At 36.6% G+C, this 27868-nt stretch overlaps 5 protein-coding genes across 12 annotated transcripts; 2 read left to right on the plus strand and 3 right to left on the minus strand.

Moving 5' to 3' along the window:
- Positions 1-285: 285 nt before the first annotated feature.
- LOC115450662 (BTB/POZ domain-containing protein 9) lies at positions 286-11416 on the plus strand. Of its 6 annotated transcripts, none has more exons than XM_030178724.2 (15): positions 286-485; positions 2665-2772; positions 2925-3103; positions 3889-3952; positions 4271-4439; positions 4754-4853; positions 5226-5354; positions 5661-5820; positions 6039-6261; positions 6416-6593; positions 7446-7573; positions 8101-8340; positions 8598-8676; positions 8923-9037; positions 9263-11416. In XM_030178724.2, exons 2-15 carry the CDS (start codon positions 2700-2702, stop codon positions 9385-9387), a joined length of 1962 nt encoding a protein of 653 aa, XP_030034584.1. In that variant the 5' UTR covers positions 286-485; positions 2665-2699; the 3' UTR covers positions 9388-11416. The 6 variants fall into 6 exon arrangements, with proteins under 6 accessions (XP_030034584.1, XP_030034588.1, XP_030034586.1 ...); XM_030178728.2 differs by having other exon boundaries at positions 6416-6575; XM_030178726.2 differs by having other exon boundaries at positions 4283-4439.
- A 2422-nt stretch (positions 11417-13838) lies between these two features.
- LOC115450669 (GTP-binding protein 10 homolog) lies at positions 13839-15131 on the minus strand. Its single transcript, XM_030178739.2, has one exon. The coding sequence runs from the start codon at positions 15021-15023 to the stop codon at positions 13863-13865; it is 1161 nt and encodes a 386-aa protein (XP_030034599.1). The 5' UTR covers positions 15024-15131; the 3' UTR covers positions 13839-13862.
- A 127-nt stretch (positions 15132-15258) lies between these two features.
- On the plus strand, positions 15259-18964 carry LOC115450670 (post-GPI attachment to proteins factor 3). 3 transcript variants are annotated; one of them, XM_037439652.1, is made up of 8 exons: positions 15259-15541; positions 15631-15788; positions 16000-16155; positions 16658-16782; positions 17384-17517; positions 17898-18102; positions 18317-18384; positions 18518-18964. In XM_037439652.1, exons 1-7 carry the CDS (start codon positions 15412-15414, stop codon positions 18378-18380), a joined length of 972 nt encoding a protein of 323 aa, XP_037295549.1. In that variant the 5' UTR covers positions 15259-15411; the 3' UTR covers positions 18381-18384; positions 18518-18964. The 3 variants fall into 3 exon arrangements, with proteins under 3 accessions (XP_037295549.1, XP_037295550.1, XP_030034600.1); XM_037439653.1 differs by having other exon boundaries at positions 18533-18964; XM_030178740.2 differs by lacking the exon at positions 18518-18964 and having other exon boundaries at positions 18317-18439.
- LOC115450668 lies at positions 18956-22966 on the minus strand. The gene is made up of 4 exons (XM_030178738.2): positions 22688-22966; positions 22346-22442; positions 19886-22224; positions 18956-19764 (listed from the first exon to the last, which is right to left on the minus strand). The coding sequence occupies exons 2-4, from the start codon at positions 22428-22430 to the stop codon at positions 19057-19059; spliced, it is 3132 nt and encodes a 1043-aa protein (XP_030034598.1). The 5' UTR covers positions 22431-22442; positions 22688-22966; the 3' UTR covers positions 18956-19056.
- A 146-nt stretch (positions 22967-23112) lies between these two features.
- Positions 23113-27676, minus strand: LOC115450667. The gene is made up of 4 exons (XM_030178737.2): positions 27465-27676; positions 27056-27167; positions 24559-26765; positions 23113-24066 (listed from the first exon to the last, which is right to left on the minus strand). The coding sequence occupies exons 2-4, from the start codon at positions 27141-27143 to the stop codon at positions 23221-23223; spliced, it is 3141 nt and encodes a 1046-aa protein (XP_030034597.1). The 5' UTR covers positions 27144-27167; positions 27465-27676; the 3' UTR covers positions 23113-23220.
- Between the last annotated feature and the right edge of the window lie 192 nt (positions 27677-27868).

Consider the following 27868-nt stretch of genomic DNA (forward strand, 5'->3'; position numbering starts at 1 on the left):
CAAAGGACATAATTATTATTGTATAGATTATGTAAAGCAAGTCACTGATTTAGTTTGTAATTTATTACGCATTGGTTTATTTGGATAACATATGCTTACAGACACTTTCCTGTAGACGTTAAACGTATCGAAGTTGCAGTGACAAATTTGACAATTTGATTTTTCTTTGACATATTTTGATTGATATTGTATTTTTTCATTAATTTCATCCCAATATATATTTCTAATTATTTCTTCCATTTTGACCACTCGATATCGATGTTAAAATACATTAATATTATCTCTAAATGTCACAATTCGCATATCTACTGTCAAGTTAGTGTCATCTGTCACGTAATGGTGTAGTTTACTTTGCATTTCGCGATAGAAAACAAAATTATTTACCCAAATAAACCGAAAACTCTCATCCGATATAATTTCTTAACATTTGAAAAGATTTTCCTTTTGTTAACCCCGTTCGTGCCTTCTTTGTGTTCTTTATCGTGGTAAGTAACCTTTATTGTAGATAGTATTTTTGCAATAATTACGTCTGTGCCTATTTCGTCAACATGAAATTTATCAAAAATATTTATTTTAGTTTTCAAGTTATATTAATAATATTTTTTTATGCTTAATATTGTACCTATAATGCATTATGCATTATGATTTCTAGAAGATTCCATCAGTGTTATAGTTTGAAGTGTAAACATTTATATCTCGGGAAATTATTTTTCAAGTGTGCGTATGTTTGTACATATATCAGTTAGTGCACTTAATTGATCGAGTTATTGTAGAAACCTACTTTACTCAAGGTTAATGAATTTCTCTGCATACTTAATAATACAGCTGTGAAATGATTGTTTTTATTGTGAGGTAAAAATTTATGCATTGACCTGATAATTATAAATAATTAACAATGGAAGTTGGCTCAATGGATTAGTGTCCTCAGATCATGCATATAATATATGCTTAAAAAGGATTGCATTTTTTGTCTCCTCATTAGTCTTTGGATGTGTACTTCATTTGTGAAATTCGTTAAGTTTAGTAATATTATTATTAACTATATTTTCTATATAACAGTGCAAACTAAATTAGCACTAATTAATGTTACAAATCTCAAATGATTTTCTTTGCAAACTATTTATAGAAAAAAAAAATGTTTCCTCCAGTTATACATAGTCCTGAACCACTTTGAAATTTATGATTGGTGTAACTATGAGAAACTTTTTGTACAAATATTATAACTTTTCTTGTTTATGTGCAGTTGGTACTATGCAGGATTATATTATGACCCTCCCCTGAGCAAAAAACCTTGAGCCTTACATTTTTGGCACAAAAGTTAAGGCAGGAATATGCAAATATTTATGAATAATTTCTTTAAAGAATCAATTTTATTTTTATTTTATGCTATCAAAATATTTCTTATTCAAATGTCTTAATTAATAGAGTTTGTGCAAATTATAGTGATCTGTACTTTAGGAGGTGATAGACCAAATTAAGAATTTTAGTTTTATTTTTATTATGGAATTAATGACACATATTACCACATTAAAAAAATTAACTATCAAAGTTAAGATAATATATTATAGAAATCTGATGTATGTTTTATAAATTTCAAGTAGATAGCTTCTACTACTAAATGCAACTACCACGCTGTTTGTTGGGGAGAACACTTTAATACATCAAGAATCCCTTAACACACAGAGTTTATGGATGTGTTGAAACAACTAATATAATTCTCTTAAAATTACACAACTTAAAGGCATTCGCATTGTTTTTTTTATAAGTGACTAGCTTTTATTTGTCACTCCACCCGTGTTACCAAGGTTTTCAGGGATGTAAGGTAGCCTATAGCACTCAGGCGTAATGTAGCTTCCTATTAGTGATGTTTTTTATCGGTTTAGTAGTTTCTGAGATTAGGGTGTTCAAACAAATAAATTCTTTAGTTTTACAATATTAGTATACACTTGGATAATTTATTAGACATAAAGATCTTATCTTGCTGCCAGTTCCAGCACGAAAATTGTTCACAGTTAGCAACCTGGATAATAGTAAATCGGTATAACTAAGGCAATACAGGTCCAGGTTTGTTGTTCCATAGAATGAAATAGGGTACCGAACTCATTTTTGTTCTTTACTATTATCAAATATTTACATAATATAAATTATAACACAGAAGGAATTATTAAAATCCAGTAAAAAATCAACAAGTTATAAGTCTTTGAATTTCGGTGGAAGGGGTAATTAACAAGAAACAGAAAAGAGACGAAATACCCACATGTGACGTTATCGGGAATCACGACGCGTGTGAAATAAAGAGATGAAGCGATATCTCCACATCGAGCCCACTTCTGCACATTACAATATTTTAAATATGAATTACTGGCTCATTTTTTAACCAATTTTTATGCAGTTTTCGCAGGAGTGCTTCTTTTTCGTATCATTAACCTTTACATATAGAATAGTGAACAAAATCAGGCATAGGCCGGTCCCCTATTACAAATTGTGTGATTTAGTAGTAAAAAGCTATATATTAAGGTGTCTTAGTAACAATATATCAGTATATTCTCGAACTTCAATTGTTTCATTTCTCTTCTAAACACCAAACCTTACAATTGAAAACCTTGGTTTTGTTACAAAAGAAATACAATAGAAATTCGTAAAGCAGTGTTATTTTACTACCAGGTTAGCACAAGTGTTGTGGATGTTGGAGGGACAAGATGAGCAGCCAGCACCAGTACATGTCAGTGAACAACACATCTAGTTCACGCGTCGGGGACATTGAGCATATTAGTAAGTGTCCATTGAGTTATTGATAGATTTGGCGGTAATATGTATTAAAAATTTTAACCTATAATGGGCGCAACTCATTAAAATATTAATTGACTTTTTTAATCCATTGGTGTATTATCACCATAAAATTTCCAAAAACAAAAAATTTTTAGACTTTTTTCGTTCAGGTCACCTGTCAGAGCACATAGGGTCACTATGCCTCTCGTCAGAGTACTCCGACGTGACACTCATAGTGGAGGGTCAGAGGATCCCCGCGCACAAGGTGATCCTCGCGGCGAGCAGCGACTACTTCAGGGCATTGCTCTACGGCGGCATGAGGGAGGCCAATCAGGTAATGTTGTTGATAAAACTTTAGTATCTCTTAGATTAGCAGGCACTCCTTCTTTTTAATATTTTTGTCAAACATGAGTATATAAATCTGTTATATTTTTGTTTGAACATGTATTTTGCCTATACTATATTTAATGAAATCCAAGAAATATTAAAGTCATAACTCCCACTAAAGTTGAAAAAAAAGGTCTTGGACTCTTGCTTGCTGCCGTGCTTATTATATGGTGCTCAAACTTGGATTTACACCAACAAAATCAAAAACAAAATACGCTCTTGCCAACATGCAATGGAGCGAAGTGTTCTAGGAATCAAGCTCAAAGACAAACAAAATAGTGATAATATAAGGAGAAAAACTAAAATAATAGACGCAGTACAACACGCTAAAAGATTAAAATGGAAATGGGCAGGGCACATTGCCCGGACTACAGACAACAGATGGACAAAACGCGTAACCACGTGGACAGGCCCAAGCGGAACTAGAAGGGCAGGAAAACCCAAAGACCGCTGGGTGGACGAGATACTTAAAACTGCCGGCACAGATTGGACTCAGAAGGCAATAGATAGGAAAGTATGGAGACAGTTGGAGGAGGCCTATACCCGAGAAGGGACCACGTCTTCTTGAATATCATAACCATTTTATTTTATTTACTTTAATATTGTAAGGCATGGAAATAAAGGCTATATATATATATATATATATATATATATATATATATTTAATGAAAGGTATATATAGGCTACTATATTTTGTTGGTGAATGGTACATAACAATGTTTTTTTTTTTAGGCTGAAGTGGAGTTACAGGCGCCGCTGCAAGCGTTTAAAGCGCTTTTGCGATATGTCTATTCCGGTAATTATAAAAATATCTACGTTTAGACAATTTGATTCATAAAATTTTGGTACACTGACATCCACAACAACCTATGGTATGAAAAAAAACTGATTAACACTGTAACATGTTTTTCAAATTACCATATCGACTTACTTAATTTAATTGTGGGTAATAAAAATAATCTCTATTATGATATGGTATTTCTTTACGATTCATCCATCACCATACTACTGTTAATACACACTGATATAGATAATTCATACTACCTAATACAACGACACCATGATTTGGTACACGCGTCGTTGAATCCAGGACAGTATAACAGGCTAATGCAAGGCGTGTTGCCAGGTCACATGGGGCTGTCGATGCTGCGCGAAGACACTGTCCTGGACATGCTCGGACTGGCACACCAGTTTAACTTCCAGGAACTGGAAGCGGCCATATCTGATTACTTGAGACAGGTGCTCGCACTGAGGAATGTCTGTTCCGTGCTGGATGCGGCTAGGTGGGTTCCATACTTATCCTATTTTAAATTGTGTTTAGGATGAAAATATTATTTGGGCGATGTACGAAAATGGATTGGAAATATTTTTGGTTCGACACCATGAGAGGAATGGATCAATATATGATATTTATAAATGAATAAAGTCAAGTTAAATATCATGATTTATTTGACCATGACTACAAGATCAGCTATTAAGTAGTATCAAGCCCAATATTGTTGCATATTCAAAATTAATTCATTTTTATTCATTCATCAATTCTATCGATTTAATGTATATTATAAAATATCATCCTCTTTTCTTTACTTGTCTATAGGTTGTATGGTCTCGATGCCCTCATGGACTACTGCTACAACTTTCTAGATAGAAATGCGACGGACATTCTACAGCACGACTCGTTTCTGCAACTATCTGTGGTGAGTTTATCTTCCAAGTGCATGCCAATATCCTTAAATTGGTAGGTAGATAATATGCAGTCATATTTTCCAAATATAGGGATGATAATATTTCCTATTCTCCTTCTTCATCTTCTTCTTGTTTTAATACTATTTCTGTAGTTACTTTATCCTCTATGCTATGTTAATATCTCATTCTCCAATGGATCATATCATATCAGACTTGATTGAGTAAAGAATATCTTGTAAAAATATTTTAACACTGTAAGAAGTTGTTTAATGCAGGCCGCTTCTAATAGGTCAGTTTGTAAATGTTTAGGGAAAGCCTATATTTATCTGCAGACATCTTGTGGCTGATGACAATCATAATAATTCTGTGTGTGTTCTTTACAGGAAGCATTACAAGGTCTGTTGGAGCGCGACTCGTTCTTCGCGCCCGAAGTGGACATATTTAAGGCAGTGTGCAACTGGTTCAACGCCAACCAGCTGTGGGTCAAATCAGAGGGTGGACAGGCGCAGGTGGTGAGTACTGAGTGTAGATGTGGGGGGTTTAAGTCCCAATCTATATTTATTAGGCCCTGCAGTGTGAAATGCTACTGATAAAAACTCTATGCAATAATGATTTATCTATTGGGCTTAGACTCTTCAAGAACACATTTAATTCTGTATGTTAATAAAAATGAATAAATTTGGTTCAATGCGCATATTTTCCTCTAAAAGGTTTATAGTGGACTTCTAATTTTTCTGGTGTGCCTAAATTACATATCATCAGGAAACTAAATCATATTAGCATTGGTTAACAAATTAATAAAACAATGTCCGGTCCAGGAGAAGATCCTGAAGTGCGTTCGCCTGACGCTGATGAGCCTGGAGGAGCTGTTGACGGTGGTGCGTCCGTTTGCGCCGGTCACGCCCGACATGCTCCTCGACGCCATACAGGAGAAGACGCAGACCAAGAGCACTGAGCTAAGGCATCGCGGGCTGCTGCGTGAGTACAATATTTATTTAATGTCTACAGTCTTTAGTAATCCCAGGGTTAGATGCGTAATTTGCTATTTCACCTTCCCTTGGTGGATTAATATATATGCTATTGTCGAGCATATAATCCTATATGACTATGTTATTTTTTTAATTTGTTGTAGATGTCGATAATAGTATGATATTATGTGTGTAATTGCTAGCATGAGTAACAATGTTGGTGTGCAGTGCCGGAGGAGAACGTGGCGACGCCGAAGCGCGGCGCGCGCGTGATCTCGGGCGACATGCGCTCGGCGCTGCTCGACGGCGACACCGACAACTACGACATGGAGCGCGGCTACACGCGCCACACCATCAGCGACGCGCCCGACAACCCCGGCATCGTCGTGCGCCTCGCCACCACCACCATCATCAACTACATACGCCTGCTGCTCTGGGACAGGGACAACAGGTGCGTCAAATAACTACACACTATCTACTACAAAAACATACTATAGTTACACTTATTTCTTGTCTATCATGTATTTTCATGATTGAATTTATCGATTCATTCGATTCATGAGTAATCGATTATTCCTATAAAATCGATTAACCTTCAATTGTAGATCGTACGCGTACTACATCGAGGTGTCGGTGGACCAGAAGGACTGGGTGCGCGTGATCGACCACAGCAACTACTTCTGCCGCTCGTGGCAGAACCTGTACTTCGAGCCGCGCGTGGTGCAGTACATCAAGCTGGTCGGCACCAGCAACACAGTCAACAAGGTGAACAATCTTTATGTTGTGAGTAAGCATTGTTGTATAAAACGAGAGAATGGTATGTATTTTGTCCTTGGTTGTGGTGGTTGGTTGTGGTGCATATGTCCTGGTTTGCTGGAAGGATATGTGTGGATTGGTCGTCGTTGCCTTGCTTAGAAAAGTGTAACTTTTTGGTCACTTGATGGTAAATGATTATCAATGCACAAAAACATCAATAAATCAGTTTTGTTTATTCAAAATATGTTTTTGTGAGAACATGCTTATTTTTAATTTGAAATTATTGGGATGTTTTCTCGTTGATTTGATACTGCCTAAATATGGTGACAACACTAATGCTCTTAGACTAGTTCTGCAGCCAGGATAAGACATAAATTTGATCATTATATCTAATCTGAACCGTCGTAAAAAGCTGAAGATTTTTTTGTTTCAATAAAAATAATGTAGAATAGCCCATTTATTAAGTATGTCGATATACTATGTTACATCATGTAATAACCAATAGGAGTAGAGCATTAATGCAAAATGTTGCAAGGAAAAAAAATCAGCAGGGAAAAAAATCGTTTTCAGAGCTTCCGTTACGTGCATTGCGAAAACGCAACAAAAACGTATGACGGAATTGTGCCTTTTAAAAAAATTTTACATATACATATATTTAAAAACAAAGTCTCCCGCCACATCTGCCTGTCTATCTGAACGCAATAAAATTAAAAACTACCCAAAGGATTTCGATAACATTTTGCTATGGAGATAGTTTGAGACTGTGGGAAGGACATGGCCATTTATCCCAGTATATATAAAGTAATGCGCTGTATGTTCCCTCTTCCTCCCACCAAACGTAATTCCCGGAGTGCCGTACTGAGGCCGTGCCTGGCGCAGGTGTTCCACGCGGTGTCGCTGGAGGCGCTGCACACGGCGCGCGTGCCGCCGCTCTGCAACGGACTCATCAAGCCCGTGCACAACGTCGCCACCGTCGAGCTCTCCGCCGTCGTCATCGAGGGCATCAGGTGAGCACCATGGTGCTGAGAGGGACTCATGATGTGAGTTCATCACATGACGAGTCCATGTCTTCATAGAGATACAGTTTAACCCATTGACTGTGGCAGCAAAAGAATGAATTATCGACCACAGCAGACTTCACGTCACGAGTGTGTCCTCCCGCACTGGTCTGTAGCGGCGCGATGCGAGTGAGTGAAACAGTCTTAGATAGGTACACACTATTGTATGCTAGCTGTACATTCGTTGCGTCCAAAAAAAACGAACTTTTGAGTGAACCGCAGTCAACGTGTTAAATCATGAGCGATCTCAATCTCAATTTTCAATCCGATTTCGAGAATGAACCAATCAAAACTTAAAACTCATTTGTAAGGATGTCAAAAAACATTTGTCCTGATTGGTCCATTTTTAAAATAGATTGACAAATATGATTGGAATCGTGTAATAAAGATGGCGGTTACAAGTGGAACCACATTCGCCTAGCAATCTTGTGGGCTGCAATCAGCGACACAAGACTGTATAAAGCTCAATTTGGCAGTCGTTCCCGCAACGCGCTGCTGAACGGCGACACGGAGCACTACGACTGGGACCAGGGCTACACGTGCCACCAGCTCGGCTCCGGCGCCATCGTGGTGCAGCTCGCGCAGCCCTACATGCTCTCCTCCATCCGCATGCTGCTGTGGGACTGCGACTACCGGCACTACTCCTACTACGTCGAGACCTCGCTCAACTACTGGGACTGGGAGATGGTGGCGGATCGGACTCGGGACGCTTGTAGGTGAGTGTCTTGCACCAACGCCAGGGTGGGTTAGATTTGAAATGATGGGTTTGCTGGTGGTGGGAAGGTGTAAAACCCGTCATAGTGGTGCGCAAAAGTGTGCCGCATTCCGAAATTAGCCTATGTATTTTTGGCTTCAAACAGGTCGTCATAATTGTGTGGACTGGCGTCAGTGACACTCTATCTGGACCCTACTACACTTACAGGGGCAGTGGAGTCATTTAAAATTGACCATATAAAAAACACATTTCCTTCAGGTCCTGGCAAGTGATTTACTTCACACCGCGGCCGGTCTCCATCATCAGAATAATCGGCACCAACAACTCTGTTAACGAGGTAATATTTTATGTAGTGTTGTAGCTCAACCAGTATGAACAGTATGCTGTTCAGTGATATACAGATAATACGTGGAGTCCAACTAATATCTTCGAGACTCAAACTAATTTCACTTACTTGATGTACTAGGAACCAGATGAGGCTATATTATTACCATTTTTATCCAGTTTAGTATGGTATAGTCCCAATTATTTAATGGAGACCTGTAAGTAATTTTATGATGTATAGATTTTTTCGTTCTCCCAGGTGTTCCACCTGGTGCACCTGGAGTGCCCAGCGCAAGTGGAGGAGGCTCGCGAGGACCCCGCCGCCAAGAAACAGAGACCCTCACCGCAGGAGAACAGGCTGAACCCCAGCAATGGTGAGATACCCAACAATCATAAGTACTGAACTGAATAATTCATATTTCCAATGACCCCTGCATACTGACTTATTACAAATTTTCATGCATAAAATCGATCTTTGCGTAATAGGTTGATGTTGCATTATTTAGGGCGACAGTCTTCAAGCTCTGGGCGGTATCGAGTCCTTATTCTAATTTCCCACTGCTAACACTAATACAACCATGACGATATAATTCCCCCAGGCTCGAGCAGTGACGCGTCGCGTGCGTCCCCCCCTCCCGCGGCGGAGGGGCCGGCAGATCCCCCCCGCGCGCGGTCGCTGCCGCCCGCCGAGACCGCCACAGAGGCGGACGAGTACAACGACTGACCCGCCATCCGCCCCAGAAGCGCCGCCGCACGTACTGACGACCTCTCCAGCTGCCTACCCGTGTGAATTGACATCCGTTTCTAGAATATTCTGAAGATGGATCTGTCTATCTATCCTCTGTCAGAAGATAGAAGTATGTGTCTAATATCCATTGTAACTTAACATATTATTGGGTGTTTTTACGTAAACACAACAAAGTGATTTCACTAGATTTCGTAAGCGTAGTGAGGTCGAATAGTATAGTAGCGAGGAATTTTGTGTTTCTCGGCCGGCACAATTATAAACATCAGACGAAAAACTTGCTCACCTTTTTTAATTATTTAATATGACTTCTTAAATCGATGATACAATTCGGTAAGATAAATCTGTGTCAGTAAATTTTGAATAATTATGCATTTCGTGCATTGGCTCTACACTGATAAGGTCTATGTTAATAATCTTGAACTTATTTAGTTTAAATACAGAAGTTTTAATATGTTGCAATAAGGAGCATCTCCACCAAGCACATCTATGTATATTATATAAGAAAAAAATAAGTGACTTAAAAGTCGTTACCCAACAATACTACATAAGAGGTGGTACGTCCCTTGCAATCTTCTTTATAGGAACTTGCACTACATGCGTTAGTTAGTTGGGTACCCATAAATAAAACATTAATATATGCAACAATCACAAGATTACCTGTTTAGTTATTTAGTTTTTAAGCGCATTTTTCTAGTCTTTACTGTATATGTTGTAATTTTCTCTTCTAAATATAAGGGCGGTTTTTGAATGATCCGATGTTTTGATTTGATAGTATTAAAATGTATTTGGAATCTATGTATTAGGCGTCAGTACTCGTTGAGTATGCGATGTTAGCATTATCGATATCGATTATTCTATTGTATAAACAGGATACATACTCGGCACATGGAATTTTTATTCACCCACATTTAATTATTCTCATGCACTTGTACAAAATTGTAATGGCCACTGTAATCGAAAACTGTTATATACTTATACTTTTCAATTACCGATATTGTAACTTTTGATCGAGTCACTAGTTAGTTAGTTAGTGTTTGTCATTGATTTGAAAGAGATTTTCTAATCAAAAATCGCTCTTAATAATATAATAATTAAGCACAGTTTAGGTAAGTTTTTTTGTCATTCATATTATCGATAGTTTACAAAATAATGTAGTATTAAATAATGTTAAGCTGTTTTTTTCATGTCATATAAGGAACCTATCAATTTATAATGCATATAACATTTAGAATAACATAAAAACAAATATCCATAAAACTATAATTCTCAATTATATTACAGATAACTTCATCAATAATTTTCATATGTTAATTATACTGAATATCAAGTATACTTACTAGATGTAGAAAAGTAAAATTTGGACGAATGAATGAAAATGAACTGAATATTACTCAAGAGTTTCCTTGAGTGGTGTGATAATGACTTACGCAGTAGAATGTAAAGGGTTCACAGTAGAACTGTTGATCCTGTCATATCACAGTGAGATTATGAAATTCTTGCAAAATTGGGGCAATTTCGGTGGCATATTAAGTTTACCCACCTGTCTTAGGCCTTAGGCCAACGTGGTGGATGAAAGCCTGAACTGTCCCTTACAGGAAGAGGCCCAGCGATGGGTCAGTATTACAGGGCTAATATTATATCTTCCTTCTAGACGTAGTGCTATATGGAGCGGAATTATTGCGTATTTTTACTGCCTATAGTGGCATATTAAAACTGAGCTGTTAGAAATGTCCTAAAATAAAAAAAAATTAGATTATTTGATAAAAATGCTATAAATGCCCGCGTTCATCTGCCTTTCCTTGTCTGAGGGGTTTCTCTAAAGGTCCAAACGCATAAACAACGAGCGAAAACCATTTAAATGTTTTATCTACCATCAGGGTCCCTCCGATAGGGATTGGCGCTGCAATCGGGCATTGGGTATGTGTATAGTATGCTTAATGTAAATACAACGCGTATCATGTAGTTAATAGTTTAAGAAACTGCAAATGTAGTCGACAAGAAGAAAGAATTAGAATATTATGTAGAAATACGATAGATTAAGGATCGCCATTACAATTTTATTTCATATTTCGTGTTATTTTTAAACCTTTTCAGTGTTAATCTTTATCGTGTTTTGGCTGTTTGTTTTCATAAATTGTTACTTTAATAGTACTCTAAAAGAAAGGCATAGGTGAAGTCATCTTAATGTTGCACTATTTTGATACTTATGTTGGTCTTTGAAGTTAAACTGAGCACGGTAGATAAAACGCGCATTATTTACTCAATAATAAGTTCATTTCTATATCGTGCGCCGTGAATGTTTTTATTTCTAAATATATCTACGAATAAGTTATGTAAGTTTAGAATATTGTGACTGGTGAACATTTTTTTTTAATAATTTTATATATGTGATTAAAGTTTAACACTTTGAATGCCTTTACGATACGATAAAAACAAGATTAGGGATTTTGTAAATCATCTTTGACAATTTTTTTAAACATTATGTGCTTCATTTTTAGGAGGCATTCAATTTGTTATCGGTAGTTGAGAAGAAGAAATGTACAAGTAATTTGGATGGCGTGAGGGCGACGGACGTAGTATTTTATACCTTCCTAATAATTCATTTATCAATAAAGATTTTTATGAGAAATATATAAACTCATATCCAACAGTGCGACGACGCAGCACTTAAATAGTTTGTAGTTGCAGGTTATGGTTGATACCTTCCCTTAAGGTGGTAGCTCAAGGTCCATTTTCATACATTTTGTTTCGGCTTTAATCTGGGTAACTAAACAAGTATTGGCAAGTAAAGAATTTAAATTCACGTCTAGTTAGTGATTAGTTCTCGCAGTTGAAAGAAAAATGTAAAAATAATTAATAACCATGGATATTTCGGCCTTTAAAATTTAATATGACGAAATTTTAAAGGCAGAAATATCCATGATTATTAATTATTTTTACATTTTTCTTTCAACTGCGAGAACTAATCACTAACTAGACGTGAATTTAAATTCTTTACTTGCCAATACTTGTTTAGTTACCCAGATTAAAGGCGAAACAAAATGTATGAAAATGGACCTTGAGGTATCGCCTTAAATTATGGAATAAGGGAGAAAACAAAGATATATTTGATTTTAAAATTGAAATATTTATTTCATTATCTAATTGTGGTTCATTGTGTAATGCTAACAGAAATGACAAGATTCTTTTCAGTACCTTTAGGTCTAAATTGGCATTCTACGTACCGTCGCGAAAAAGGAAAAGGGTGTTTGTCTATATAAGTGTTAAAGTAATATAATAAAATCAACAGTAATTTGAGATTTTGGTAATGATCAATTGAAAGTAGTCGGTAAGTTACAGCGATATGTGATCACTTATTGTTCATTACATTTATTATGGTCAGTGTAAAACCGCATGTTGAGGTAACTTTGAATTCGTTATCAGAACAAGCTATAATTACATAAGACCTGCACCCTTTAGGTTACTGTGATAAAACATTGCGATTTTGTTATATAAATTAAGACAAAAAATATGTTAAATAAGTTTGAGATAATGTCTTTGTAATTAGTGAATTATCTGTTTGTGCCGTCTGTAATATGGCGTGATGTTAAGAATAAAGTAATTTGGAAAATGAGTTTACTGTTTTATTGATTAAACGTCATTTAATACATGGGGCATTCCACGTGAAGCGGGCACGAAAAAACTCGATGTCTCAGATTTTCGTAATATTTCATTATGTTATACCTGTATATGTCCTCGATCCAGATACAAAATATTATTAAAGTATAAAGCCTGGTTAGCGAGTAAAAGGACTTTGAAGTTTTGACTGGCCGGCTGGTATACGCCACTTCAAATCCAATTATCAAGTTTTTAAATGTTACAATAAAATAAATAAAGCAATGAAATAAATACTTCATTTAATGAGCTTTTTTATTGTATTTTTGGAAATTGAAAAATGATTTCTTTTCTTTGAAAAAAATGTGTTTGAAAGTTTCAAATTTGAATTTCACAAAGTTGGCATATTTATATATTTTTTTTCTAAAAATAGTTACTATTGTATAGATAATCCCTGCGAAGTTTCATAATGGGCTGAGAAGTGGTTTAGGAGCTAGACCGATTACAGTGCCGAAGCGCGGCGGTCGCCAGAAAGAGCGAAGTAGTAAAATCTTTCAATTAAACTAAATACTTTCGATCAGAGTATTTTATCATGTTTTGCATCGCTCTAACGATTCAATTACATCTGATTATATAATGTATATATATAAAGTGGAATGCCCCACATTATAGTACATACTTGTTTTATACCATATTATTGTACAAAGTATTATTGTATTGCTGTTTACCCTTTCGCATACAGTCAACATTAAAATTCATTGCTGAATGATATTGACCTGCACATGCAAAAATATGCTTCTATAAAACAGATTTTGATAAATAAAAGCACGCAATATTATGATTATGGTTTATTATAATTAAGTGAGTTGTGGTCCTTGTTCTCTGACCATAGCAGTGTGTTTGCGGAATAATTTGCTTGAGTCTACAATATCAGGGTTATTCTCATCTGCAAAGTCATCTAGTCTCTTTCTCAATAGCAGCTTTAGTTTCTCTATACTCTCTTTATCATTTAAAGCAGATATTCCTATAATATCCTCAAAAGATATGCATTTTTCAGGTCTTATTTCTTCTGGAATTTTGTGTAGAATATGTTCTATATTTCTGTATGCTTCTTTAATTTCATTAAATGTCTGTTCTGCTCCTTCCAAATCCATTTTATTAACAGCTAAGACTGCTGGTTTTTCTAATAATTCTGGATTATAAAGTTCTAATTCCTGGTTCAGTAAAAGTACTGTCTCTAAACAGGATCTTTTTGGATATTTGGGGTTCAACTGAAAACCTTTTACATCAGCTATGAAAAGTAATAATTTTGTTCTTTCTACATGCTTAAGAAACATATGGCCGAGCCCTACATTGACGTGGGCTCCTTCTATTAACCCTGGTAAGTCTGCAATTGATATCTGTCTCTTATCTGAATATATCATCACACCTTTGTTGGGTTTGATGGTTGTAAAAGGGTAGTCGGCTATGCGAGGCTTTGCTCTTGATATTGCTTTTAGTAATGAACTTTTTCCGGCATTTGGAAATCCCACTAAACCAATGTCTGCGATTAATTTTAAATCTAATCGTATGTGATGTGTTTGACCGAAGTGACCGAGGAAATTGTTCTGCGGAGTGCCGCCAGGGCCGCCTCTCGCTATTATGACAGTGTCGTCCTCATTATCAATCGAGCCCAAAACTTTACCATCCTCTCTATACACAGTAACACCCAATGGAACCTCTAGTTTTACGTCGGTACCTGGATTACCAACTATTTTTGTTTTTCTGCTGTCTTCACCGTGTCCGGCAGTGATTGTCTTCCCTCTGTGTTTGGTCATAATATTTTTGAGATTAGCATCTTCTTTTCCCACGCAGTAAATACAGCCTCCTTGCCCGCCTAGTCCTCCAAACTTTGGAAGTCCCGTCCCACCAGTACCGCCTTTAACATGCAATCTCACAGAATCAATAAATTTACTTCGGAGATAGTTCCGAGGTTTTTTGAATTCTTTCGCAAATAGCGTTCGCAATATTAAAACCATTTCTAATGTTATTTGTAACGAAATATGTCTTAGGCACTCATGTTTATATTTTTATGTTTTTTGGTTATTTTTTATCTCTTTTATTTTGCATCTGCTGTTCCTACTTGTTCCATCATTTTTGTCAATACTTTCAGCATATATTATTTAATGATAAAGTGAGTTTTTGAACTGCATTGCTTAATATGTAATAAAATATGTATGGAACGTACCGTAAGAATATTGATTTGTATTTGTCATATTAGTAGACATTATTTGTCAGTTGTCTCTTATCATCGGGTTGCCGATATGTTTAGTAAACATTGAAATTATGTATCTATAACTCTCTGTGATATTTGAGTTTATCAGGGCTAATAATTAAAAAAGTTGTTGTAGCAATCTGAAACACAATATGTATTCGCTTGGTATTTTCCTTGTACTTTTATGTCATAATTTAGTTCCTGCAGCCTCCAGTGTAGGTGACCGCTCAAATATGTACCAGAATTGCTTAAAATTTTGCATAAAGGGCAATTGTACTAATGGTAAGATAACCACGTTATATTATTAAACGGTTTTGTAATTAATGTCTCGCCCTAGCTTTGTAATCTTCATTTAGCAATCATTATTTCAGATGGGTATCGTTTCAGCCCCAAATCTAGTATCCAGCAAGATTTTTGGTGTAAGTTGATAGGCTGGACTTGTTCCGATGAATGCAGGTACATTTGTATGTGGAACACTGTGGAGAAGTTCCAGGCACAGCATGGATATGTGCCTAAATTTCATGGCAAGGTACATACCTTCTGCATAGATCGTATAGCAATATTGGTTAATTTTGATGAATCGACCAGCTCAATCACCATTATGGGCTTTCTGTATCCTATATACAGTACCATTTTCTCAAAGGAAATTATTTTGGCTTGAGTTTTCATTTTTATAGTATTAATTTAAAAAATATTTAGCTGATTTTGATTTGTTGCTCAAAAGATCTATAACATTTCAGTGGCCATTTACAAGAATGCTGGGCATGCAAGAGCCGGCGTCAGCCATAGCATCAATGCTAAATTTAGCTACAAATGCATACATGTATGGAAGGATACGTAGTGAGTTCACTGTGAGGAAAGTGCCCATAGTACTCTTTTGGCATGGGTTTGCTCTTGTAAGTTAATAATTCATTACTACTAATGATATCAGAAATGAATAACAAAGAAAAAATATATATGTAAATAAATTTCTAGTCTTGGGTATAATGTTGAAGAAATGACATATTCTTCTTACTAATATTTAATCTATTAACTGCATTACAGCAGTACCAATACTACTCAGAAATGGTTCTTTATTTTAGGCTGAGTACCTTATATTATGTTTTATAATTGCCTGTTACCTTGTAGCTACAAATGCCTTATTTAAAAATACAATATTGCTTGCACAATACTCTTTGGTTAGATATAAACAAAGAGACCAGTGGTGAAGGGTGAAAATTTCAAAAGGTAATGTGAGGCAAAACCAAATTGCCCTTAGTTAACATATCATGGCCATTTTAACAGAAAAAAAAACAAAGACAAATATAAAAAAACCTAAAAGGGAAGCTGAAGGATGGATGGATGGATGGAGGATGGTGATGGTGATCTGTGGAAGGACAATAATTAAATATTTTTCAGGTGTGCATGAATGCATGGATGTGGTCTACTATATTCCATACAAGAGATACAGATTTTACCGAGTTTATGGATTATGCTTGTGCATTATCTATGGTCATGGGACTCTTTATTGCTGTCATTGTTAGGTGGGTGGAAATGTTGTATTATGTAAGTTTTTTTTTAGCATATAAAGACTGTATTTATTAGAGGTTTTTTTAATTTTTTTTAGAACTGATTAGAGGTTCTTGTGGGGCTGTAATTCAGGGAAGATTTTTGGCTTACCATGATGGGTGCCCCTATTATCATGGTCAATATGTTTATGCTGAGTTATATCTACCTAGCTACGGGGTTTCGAATAACAGAGACCTATAACTCTACCAAATTTTTTGATGGGTTTTCGAGAAGAACGCTCATGATTAGCGCCTCACAGATACAGGTGTTATGTTATTTTATTTTTATATGTGCACGTCACAGTGTCACCACTGCACCTGATGGTAAGTGGAGTGGGGTACAATAGAATGTCGACTGACAAGAGATTAATGTTCCCTCGGCAGTCGCCACAATTGTGCCGGCCTGGTGGAACTGGATATACACAGGCTAATCCCGAATCACGACACACTTCCTATGGCGGTTTTTAACACCTTGTGAACGGTGGTCGCTATCCGAGCGGATATAAAATGTATCCTACTACCAGCAAAATTTGTTAATCCGGTGTTCCGATATTTGAAAACAAATGTTTCGCTACAGGCTGTTCCACAACAGGAGGAAGTTCGCAGCTCTTCTACTCGTATCACCGCTACTGTTCTTCGTGACGCACGCGCAGCGTCTGTACTCAGGGAGAATAGACTACGACCACAACATGAAAGTCAACATATTGTTTGGTAAGAATGAGGAATTAGGCAAACAAGGTGGTAAGTTGACGTGAGGGATTGCTACTGTCTGCCACACACATTGCTAGAGGAATAATTTATTTATTAGGTTTTTCAGCAGACTTAACACTACAATTCCAATAATTAAAACATTATTACTTATAGTTATATTGTAAGCTCAAGTTAGGAAAACTCATCATGTGTATTATGATTGGACATATAAAGAACATAATAATCTATGGCTGAAAGATATATATGAGTTGATAATATTTTAGTAGGAGAAAATGTTTTTTCAAAAATAATAGGTGGCATAGTAGGTACCATAGATAGAATATCAAAGGACCAGTTTTTCTTAATAGTTATCAAATCTAAGTATTCATCTTTGTCAATAGGAGTGGTGGGCTCTATAATATGGCTGTGTTGGTCCTTCTTCCATTATCTGGCTGGTAGACGGTACATGTGGCGCATGATCGCCTTCACCTTGTTGTCTGGTGCTGCACTCTCCCTGGAGGTTTTGGATTTCCCCCCCAACTACAATTTTGATGCGCACGCGCTGTGGCATCTGGCGACTGTGCCTTTGCCTCTGCTTTTTTATCAGTAAGTTTATAATATTTTTATAAATATGGTAATTAGATGTATTTTTTGGATATCGAACTTCACGTTATCGATTACTAAAATCCAGTATGGATTCACGGAATATTAAAATACCCTAATTGGTAAAGATTGATATAAATACTGAACTCTAGTATCGTATATTTATTAATTTAGCAACATTGAAATAGTAATAACAAAAAACACGTGTTTTTTTCAGATTCGTGATAGACGATCTACGGTGGATGCAAGGGCTTGATGAGTTGGACCTTAAGATGGCATAAGGTGGTACGAACATGAAGTTAAGATTTTTAGACGGACAGCTTATGTTTGAATCACCTGTGTAAGACCTCTATTTTGATTTATACATGCATTTCTTATTTATGACTTTACAATCCATTTTGAAACGCTCTTTTTACAGAATAAAATTTTTTAGACAATTTTTGACTACGTGCAGCTAGAGAGAATAATGGAATAGTCGCGGCGTGACATAGCTTCTGTTCTGCCTGAGGTCCTGCCAGGCTGCCTGCGCAGCCGAATATTTCTGGGAACGCCCGATGTTATTGGCTAGGGTAGCGGCGCATAACACCATAATAATATGAGAGTTAGAAAAGCTATACAGCTTCACAAATTTGTGAATTCATTGAAAGAAAAAGTTTTTTAATTCAGCGTAAAGAGACATTTTCCAAAAGTCGATGAAAAATCATTAATATGTTTGTGATCAAGTATTATTCACAAATTTTACATGTTTTATACTATGCTCTACAATCTCATCCCACTTAGTTTGGGCTTGTATTTATCATAAATAATGTAACTATTACCTTGTATTACATTTTTATAACTTATTGAAATAAATAAATAGACGACAGCACTGTAATTTTATTTATCACTTTCAATTTGACAAACAAACACTTTTACCACATCAATATTACATATCACAGCAACCACAAGACGTCACAATTAACCTTCAATTATGAACTTCTTCCACTGCTCGCCGCAACCAGGCTTATGTTTCTTCAACCATGTCAAGCCTTTGGTCATGGCCTTCGTATTAATAGCTTTCTGAACAATCATTGCGTCTTTCATAACAGCATTTCCCCTTGTACCATTAATGGAGTGTCGTAAAGGGATCCTTCCTTCTCCTACATTACCTAGATTTAGATAATTGTGAGGTTTAATCTGGTTATTTACCTCAGCGAGGCAAGGCTTTCTATTGATCACGTCATATCGAGGCTGATAACTCCTCGGGTCTACCAACACACTCCTGGCTTCATAATTCCTGTAGTACACCGGCCGTTGTCTTGATCTCGGAGTAGTTTCTCTGGTGACGGGTTTCTCTGAAGAATATCGCGGTCTTGTGTTTTGGAACATCAGCTTTTCGTTCCATAACCTTCGGTACTCTTGCTCCATGTAAGGGGTACGTTTTGGCCTCTCCGGACTGCGCTGTGCTTGGCGTGACCTCCTGCTGTGCAATTTAGAATGGGCTCTACTCCGTTGTGTTCTATGGTCCTTGCGTTTAGGCATATTAATTTTCTGGCTGTATACAGTTTGGTAATCTGAATCGCTTGATTCCGATTCCGCTTCCGTTTCCGCTTTCGTATCCTTTTTCTTTTTGTTTCTATTGAAAAGGTTGCAAACTTTGCTAAATAGGCCGCTTTTTTTCTTTTCCTGTCAATAAAAAAATATTTATTGTATAATTTTTTATGACGCAAACGTCTTATTATGAGATTGAACTCTGGTAAACATAAAAAAATATTTTAATTTACAAGTATAAAAGGATGAAACTTACGACTGGTTTTTTAATGGAGACTGCGGTCACATCGCTCTCTGATTCACTGCTGGAAGATTCACTATTAGTACTCTCCGATATGGTTTCAATTCTCTTAGTGGCTTGTACCACGCGTCGAGGATATTTTCTCTTTTCTTCTTCTAGTTCGGTTTCCGTGGAAGGCTGAGTATTATCTTCTACTTTTTTATTTTTATTACGCCGTTCAACGCCAGGCTCAGTAGTTTCGGAATGTGATCGAGTGCTCACGTCTTTATGATTTCTGTAGAAGACAGTTGTGTTCGTATTATGTGTGTCCGAAGTATTCACTTGCATATCTGTGTTCTTAAATATTTCAGAAATAAGGTGTTTCGTATCTTTAACTTCACTTTGTTTAGATCTATTAGACGCTGTCCTCGCTGATTTCAAATCATCATATTCGCTAGAAGTATCCTTCCCAGGGACACCAAGAGCTACGGACTTGTATATTTCTTTTATTAATTTTTCAGTTTCTTTACCACGTTTGTCTTGTTCGTCTGTGTTTGTCGCTGCAGTTGTATTTTTTGGACATGACTTGTATTGAGAGCTTCTATAACAACTTGTGCACATTTGTCGACCAGGAGTATGTATGAATAAGGGATAATTTTGCATACATCGCAAGGACTGCGGCATGCCTGGGTGGCAAAAGTAGTTTGAAGGCATCTGTTTAGAACACGATGGTCCATACGGGTTTATGTTGTAAGGGCTATACGTGAAACTGTTTAGGAAACTTGAACCGTCTAGTAAATTACTTTGAGAAGTTCCCTTTTGAATAATTGCATCCTTTTTTGCGTTTTTATTGGTGTTCTTCAACTGAGAATTTGTCTTCACTTCCGTCAATACGGATTGCAAGATATTTTTTATTTGATTGAGGGTAATTTCTGTTTTGTCGTCTAGTTTCGGCGTCACTGTTTGGCAATCCACTGCCGAGACGACATCTGTGAAACATTCCGCGTTTCTGTGCGGCGGGCTTATTGCTTCAGTCATAATTACTGTTTTAGCCTTTTGCACGGGCTTGGGATAAAGTTCACCAAGATCCACGCAGCAACTTTTTGAGGATTCCATAGCTGTGTGTTGATCAAATTTGGCAACGCGTTTGTCTTGTGTTGTCATTGTTTCCTCAATAAAGTTTTTTTTCAACGCTTTTGTATACAACTTCTTCGTGTAATCAGGCCTAGTAGGTGTTACAGTGTTATAGTTTACAACAACTGTTGGGCATCGAGCTTTAGCTCTTACATTTTCTGGCCAACATTTCATGTCTATTTTGTTTTCCTTTCTTTTGGGTATCTCTATTCGAACAGGCTTCTCTTTTACAGGTACCAAATCATAAAGACTAGAGTCGTAGTATGCATTTCTGTTAACATTCACATGATTATAATATGTTAAGTTTGCGAACTCATTTACTGGGCTATTAGTGATGTAATTGTCCACATTGTGGAATGTTTCGTGACAACAGGAACAGATGTCTGATTCGTAAGTTCGTGATTTTCTGATAGTTTCGTCTACATCTCTGCATATGGGGGATGAGAACTGGCTACTATCAGAGAGGCGATCTATAATTTTTCCGGTTTTGTATTGTTTCCGGGCCACATTTGATAGGCAATTTTGGTTTATCATCTCATGGTTTTTAAGTGTTGTGGTCTCTGTCGCGGTAAAATCTCTAGTCGTTGATCTACTATTGTATCGAGCATTATCCGTCCGCGCGTAGTACACCAATTGCGTCTCTACTTTGTGCTTATTGGCAGCTTTCTTTTTCTTCTTGAGAAATTTCTTCCGCAGTTCGTTCAGTACCGTATGAGATCTCTCCTCACTAGTTAGATTAGATTTGTCTGATGAGAAACCGCCATTGATTGCTTTGTTCGATGCTGCAGTCGACAATAGAAACGAAACGGCGGATTTTTTTCGTTTAGTCTTTGATAAAAGGTCGTCGCATTGTATGGCTTGGCTTGACTGACTGCATTCCACACCCTTGGATACAGCTCCACGTGTTAATCGTGGGAAGTGGGAGCTGTATAATGCAGTATGAATAGCAGACGCGCGTTTATTAGTGTTATCTGAAACTTCTGATCCTTTAGCCTTAACAATGTTGACACTCTCCTTCACGATATCTTTGCCAGTGTCTTTAGAATTACTTTTACCAGATTCTTTATAAGTATTTTTGCTAGTGTCTTTACTCGCGTCTTTACCGTTCTCTTTAGCGGTTTCTTTTACAGTTTTTGCATCTTCTAATTGTTTCTCTAGTTGAATGATCTTCTGTTGCAGGTCAGTTACGTCGATCGGTATGCATGATATGATTTTTACTTCTGTTTGTGATGGCGTATTCCCTAAAAATCAAATCTTTGTTTTAGTAACAGTACTATACTTATTTGAGAATATTAACTGCTAATATTGCGGTTGAATAATAATGTTACAGAATAATAATTATTAAACATATTCATTTGTTACCTAAGTTAAAAGCGACTCTTCGCAGAAAGTTTTCAACTCCCTTGAAGCGCTGTTTGCATTTGGTTCTGTCGCCTTCTACACTCATAATGTCGATTTACTACAAAATAAAGCGAGGTAAAATATTACTCATAGATAATTACTAAGGAACTTTTTTATTCTTATTTTAGGTTAGATTATTTTCTGGTTATCAGCTAGGGTGAAAAGGGATGTAATAATTAAAAAAATATGGATTTTATGGGACTATTTTCAACGTCCTCATATTTCATAAAACTGTATTAAAATTTGCAAAAGTGTACAATTCAGTTTCCATTGGAATAAGCTAAGGAATGGAGTACAACTTACAATTTCAGTATAATCTCATTAAGTATCTTGGTTTCTCTGTTTTGTTAGCAACAAATAATTTCATCTTGTTTTGTGGCCAAAACTGTAAAGTTGCTAAATATTTATATTATAAGAAACATCAAGTAAATTTTGGTCATGTTAGCGTCAGTCAGCTATCGTATTATGACTTAATCAGTCATTGTTTGTAATTTGTTTTAAATTCATTCTAGAATTCTACGAGGTGTGGTTGAGATGTCGAACATAAAAAAAGATTTTACTAATTTATTTGCTAGAACTTTTTAATATTTTGAATGATTTTTAAAAGAGGTTAAATTCATGATATTAATACCATCTAGATTTTACTTGACTGAAATCTAAAAAACGCAGGAAAGATCTTCATTAAGGAATTTTTAATTATATTATGTATAAATGAAAATTATTTAAAATGTGAGTAATAAAACCCAATATATTTTAAAAATGGACAATATCACAAAAATATACGGCACAATAATTTATCACTTTTCCTTACACAACACATTTTACCATCACAATCTTTAAAAGAACATCCTAGGCCTATACATGGTCGGCGGGTCGCCGTAACTCGACTTGTCTTTTCCTAGAATGGTCCTCACTAGGAGATTCCTCGGAGAAAACGGATTCCTTTTGTAAAATAACTTTTTCACCATCGCATCTCGTATTTTGAAGTCACCTTCCGCTAACTGTTTTTGCTTCATGAACGAAAATGCCATCGGGTCCATCTTAGTTGGCGGTTTTTGCAAGTTCTTCCAGTTAAACAAACCTGGTTTCATCTGAGGTAGTTGCGGCTTGTTTTGTGCGTTCTGTGTTTGCGTTGAACAGTTCTTTATAGGCATGTCTTCACTGCGCACTGACAGTCCAGGTGGTTGTATTTTGGTCTTCATCTTCCTAAAGAATGACATCTTCCGCTCGCTCTGCGTCCCTATACTTTTTACTTCTATTTCTTTCAAGCAAAGAGGTACGTTCTGTTGCATTTGCTGCTTGTAATTATCGTATGCTTGGGAGTAAGGTGGTGCTAAGGGCATAGGCGGAGGATGATATGGAACTTGATTATGAACATGTGGATGCATTCTTTGTGTATGCTCTCCTTCATGAGGAGAAAATTCCGCCACTCTGGGAAGGTAGGGACGATGCTCGTGGTACTCCTCTGGGTGATAGTGGTGCATAGGGGGTACTGGAGGTGGATGATAGTATTCCTGTCCATGCATCATATAGTTGGTAATCTTCTGTTTGAAGGGTGGCTTAGGTTTAATTTCGACGTCAATAGCACTTTCGCTTTCACTGAGCTCTTCTATGACATCTTTCTTCTTCTTCTTCATGAGGCCAAATGAACGAAGGACTTTTGCGAATTTGTTTTGTTTACCCTGTAAATAAAATGTCTTTAATTATATTGATAAACTATAGAACTCTATTATCCGGAGAGAGACAATATATTATAAAAATACCAAAACACGCCTATGACGCTATGTGCCGAAATCATTTCGGAAACAAGTGTTCGACATTATGCACAATGATATATACCCTGGCCTAAGACTATCGGAAGAAAATGATTACAAAAAACTATTTCTGGCCACGCATCAATACTGACATCGGAATATGAGCGAGAGCAAGCTATTAAGCCAGAAAAGTAAAATATACAGGCACAACTTGACCCCAATGGGCACCTGCCAAATAAAATCATACTATACTATTCCACTATCGTAATGCCACGTTTAATATTTCAACGTTAATTATGCTTTAAAGTGCATTTATGTTTTCTTGAAAGATAAATTTTGTGTGAAAGAATTTTACCTATGCCATTATTAATCAGATAGGTATTTACTAATTTTTCTTTGGCAAGAAAAAAAATTACTTACTTTCTCGACTGAGGTACTTTCAGTAGTAAAATCAGTTTCCGATATTGAATCAGAAGGCGTTGCTTCCACGCTCAGTTTTTCAAGAAGTGTATCTGAATAGCTTGCATTGGTTCCGCTGTAATATGTATCAGATATTAATCTGGTACTAATAGCTTCACAACTCTTCGAATAGCATTTCATTTTAGGTGTTCCTACATTTGCATCTCGTCTAGAACCTTTAGCACTTCCACCTACACTCCTAGAAGTCAATAATTTATCCTTTTCTCTCCTATCAGATTGTTGATTATGCCTTTTCAACCTTGGACTTTGTGCAACATATTTGTAAATTTCTTTAATGAGCTCTTCAGTTTCTGCATTGCAGAATTCAGTGGTATTATTGGCAGATTTTGATGGTTTTTCTTCTTGAGGAGGGTCTTTGTTTGCACAAGTGGCACATGTGAAGCTGGGAGTGGGAGCCGTGTATCCATTTTGCATGCAGTTTAAGGGATTCATTGGACATATGGGGAGTACGGGATAACAGCAGGGATTCGGGAATGCAGGCATACAGGGGGCCATGTTACAAGGCGCAGTATAATTGAAACTATGGCCACTTTGGGGAAACATATTCGCCTTTGCATTAGCGCTGTTGTGAGGATGACTCAAATCATTAGCAGCTACTTTACTGGTAACATCTGACTTATCGCATTGTGAAGCCGTTGTTTCCTTCTTTATCTCTAACAGAAAGCTTTGTAATATATCCTTGATTTCACTCAAAGCTTTATCAGTTTTGTCAATGGATAAATCAGTTTCTTGTGTTTTATTCAACGCAGTCTCTGGTACTATTTCGTTGCCATACTTTGGAGAGTGGAGACTACTCGCAGTTCCGGTATTTTGAGTCTGTACTTGAATTCTATTCGAGTGTATAAATTTTTGTTTTTGATTGAACTGATTGAAGTTTGCCGGCATTTCCGACGTATCAGATTCAAAAGCAGCACTTCTTCTGGGACTTCTTTTTGATCTTGTGGGAGAATTTCTTCGGTTTTGCCGTTTTTGAGCCAAAAAGTCCTCAAATTCTGCGAAATACTGAGCCTTGAGGTTCAGACGTGGCCTATGTGTTCGCGGAGATGGCGGTACTTCCTTGTAGTAGCTGTACGCCATCAAGTTGTCTTCAGCAAATTTTTTTCTTGATTTCGGACTGGATTTCTCCTTTACGGGAACTAGGTCGTAAAGATCCGAATCATTGTAAACTTCAACCAGTCTTCTGTGTTGCTTAGAACGCGGTTGTCTTTTAGAACTGTAAAGTCTGGTATCGCAAATACTTCGCATGTCAGTGAGTTCTTTATGTTTCTTGGGTCTAGTTCGACGGCCTTCATAACAGCAGGAGCACAGATCTGTACCTCGTGTATCTTCTGGTATCAAATAGTCTTGGTCGCGGCATACGGGTGCCGAAAACTGACTTAAATCAGATTCTTTTCGGCCAAACATCTTAACGGGTTTATATTGCCGCCTAATTATATCCGCTATAAATTCCTGGTCTAACTCACGGTTATGCTTGATCTTTCGGCTCCTAATCCGATTCTCTTCCTTGTAAGTATCTGTAACGTGATTTCGTATTTTTTTATCTTTCAGATGAAAAGGTTCTATTTCGATATAGTCACGTCTGTGATTTCGGGTTTGACGTTCATTACCATCACCTTTATGTACATACGCCATTTTCGGATCTATAATAGAGTGATAGCTGCTTGTCGAGTAAAACGAACCGAAATTTTCGTAGACCGACTTAGTTCTGCGTTTTGATAAATTTTGATCGTAATTCAACTCGCTGTATAATTTACTCTTTTTATTTTTTGCTTTTGAGGCAGGTGCATCACAATTGTACGAGTTCATAACATTTGTTTGTCTGTCGCATTCACTGCGGAATTTTGTACCATAGTCGCTCTCGTCAGATTGTTTGTAATGGCTCTCTGATGTCTTGTAGAGGAGTTTAGTAACTTCTTCTTTGGTACTTCTCGCAGAGGGTGCGTCAGGGTATCTGTTTGGTTCTGCGTTTGGTTTAAGTTCTGGTCTCAAGCTACTGTTCTTAGATAGCGATTCCAGGCAGGCGAGGTCCTGACAGTGCTGGCTTACTTCGTTGAGCTGGTGCTCGAGACCTACTATCTTGTGCTTCAAGTCGGTTACATTGACTGCTATACTTGAACTTATCTTAATTTCAGGCTGTGAAGAGCTACCTGTAACAATATGCTTACTAATTACTTGTTGTGAGAGTCAATTTATATCGCAGTTTTATAGCACAATTTCATTATTCACTCTACGGCTAAGGATATCGGCTAATGGAAAGTGATCATACGATAGTAATATCATATGAATTATAAACTATCGTTGGCCTATGAAAGAAGAACAATCTCAATCTCAATGGCCAAGTGTGATGAGATGACAACACTTCAATTGAAAAGCGGGTAAGCCTTCATCCATCACAGACAGCTAAACCAAATGTGCAATGCATCAAACAAGTACATACCGAGCGCTCTCCGAAAGAAGTTCCGTATAACACGACACCTGCGCTTGGTACGCGGAGATATGCGACGGCGAGGAGTGCGCAGGGTCATCACAAACCCTCAAACCTCGTGCGCCTGTACAACATGCAACTGTATAATGGAAGCATCAACTACACTATTACTAGCTGGTGGAAGTGTAACCGATATATTTTGTACTTAATTATATAGCAAACACTATATATACTGTGATTAAATAGCTGTATACGATTTGACTAGCCACCTTTCGCAATCACCACCCAGTACGTACAGTTAAAGAGATAGGATTAATTCTGGCGAGATTTGAGAAATGTATGTCTCTCGTGGCTCTGCAATCATTAGTTCCTGTTAGCTAATTTGTCGAACAATATTAAGATGTTCCTATATGAATAATACCTTTTCTACAATATAGTTTTTCACAAGAAAGTCTGTTTTCCATTATATGAATTTTCCATATTCTCATTTGAATTTATTTGAAAAATGTTGCCAAATTATTTCAATTATTCTTAATTGTTAAATTTTATTTTATTATAATTAAATTTTACGCTTGACTTTTGAATTTCATCTGATTGTTAATTGTCGATGTGTTCCTAATTTTTTGAAATAATGAGACCCAGCCAGAGTCATGGCACTTTGAAGGTTTTAAGCGCTGTTACCAATTTTTGCGATATTATTAGATTATCTTATATTAATTTTTAAGGTTTTCCTTTCTACTCTAAGAAGTAATTAGCAACTTAGACTAATGCAATGCTATGCATGCAATGTATTGAGACGTATCTTCATCAAATTATTCGTAATAA

The sequence above is a fragment of the Manduca sexta genome, chromosome 17 (genome assembly GCF_014839805.1).
Source record: "Manduca sexta isolate Smith_Timp_Sample1 chromosome 17, JHU_Msex_v1.0, whole genome shotgun sequence".
NCBI lineage: Eukaryota > Metazoa > Arthropoda > Insecta > Lepidoptera > Sphingidae > Manduca > Manduca sexta.

Excerpts from the sequence above, each read along its gene's own strand:
- LOC115450662 (XM_030178724.2), top strand. The coding sequence starts at position 2,700 with ATGAGCAGCCAGCACCAGTACATGTCAGTGAACAACACATCTAGTTCA. Across the intron at positions 3,953-4,270 it reads TTTGCGATATGTCTATTCCG|GCGTGTTGCCAGGTCACATG; the intron begins GTAATTATAAAA and ends GGCTAATGCAAG. Across the intron at positions 5,821-6,038 it reads AAGGCATCGCGGGCTGCTGC|TGCCGGAGGAGAACGTGGCG; the intron begins GTGAGTACAATA and ends GTTGGTGTGCAG.
- LOC115450669 (XM_030178739.2), bottom strand. The coding sequence starts at position 15,023 with ATGGTTTTAATATTGCGAACGCTATTTGCGAAAGAATTCAAAAAACCT.
- LOC115450670 (XM_037439652.1), top strand. The coding sequence starts at position 15,412 with ATGTATTCGCTTGGTATTTTCCTTGTACTTTTATGTCATAATTTAGTT. Across the intron at positions 15,789-15,999 it reads TGCCTAAATTTCATGGCAAG|TGGCCATTTACAAGAATGCT; the intron begins GTACATACCTTC and ends ATAACATTTCAG. Across the intron at positions 16,156-16,657 it reads TTTGGCATGGGTTTGCTCTT|GTGTGCATGAATGCATGGAT; the intron begins GTAAGTTAATAA and ends AATATTTTTCAG.
- LOC115450668 (XM_030178738.2), bottom strand. The coding sequence starts at position 22,430 with ATGAGTGTAGAAGGCGACAGAACCAAATGCAAACAGCGCTTCAAGGGA. Across the intron at positions 22,225-22,345 it reads AAGAGTCGCTTTTAACTTAG|GGAATACGCCATCACAAACA; the intron begins GTAACAAATGAA and ends TTTGATTTTTAG. Across the intron at positions 19,765-19,885 it reads TCTCCATTAAAAAACCAGTC|GAAAAGAAAAAAAGCGGCCT; the intron begins GTAAGTTTCATC and ends TTTTATTGACAG.
- LOC115450667 (XM_030178737.2), bottom strand. The coding sequence starts at position 27,143 with ATGACCCTGCGCACTCCTCGCCGTCGCATATCTCCGCGTACCAAGCGC. Across the intron at positions 26,766-27,055 it reads CTTCTTTCGGAGAGCGCTCG|GTAGCTCTTCACAGCCTGAA; the intron begins GTATGTACTTGT and ends ATATTGTTACAG. Across the intron at positions 24,067-24,558 it reads AAAGTACCTCAGTCGAGAAA|GGTAAACAAAACAAATTCGC; the intron begins GTAAGTAATTTT and ends TTTTATTTACAG.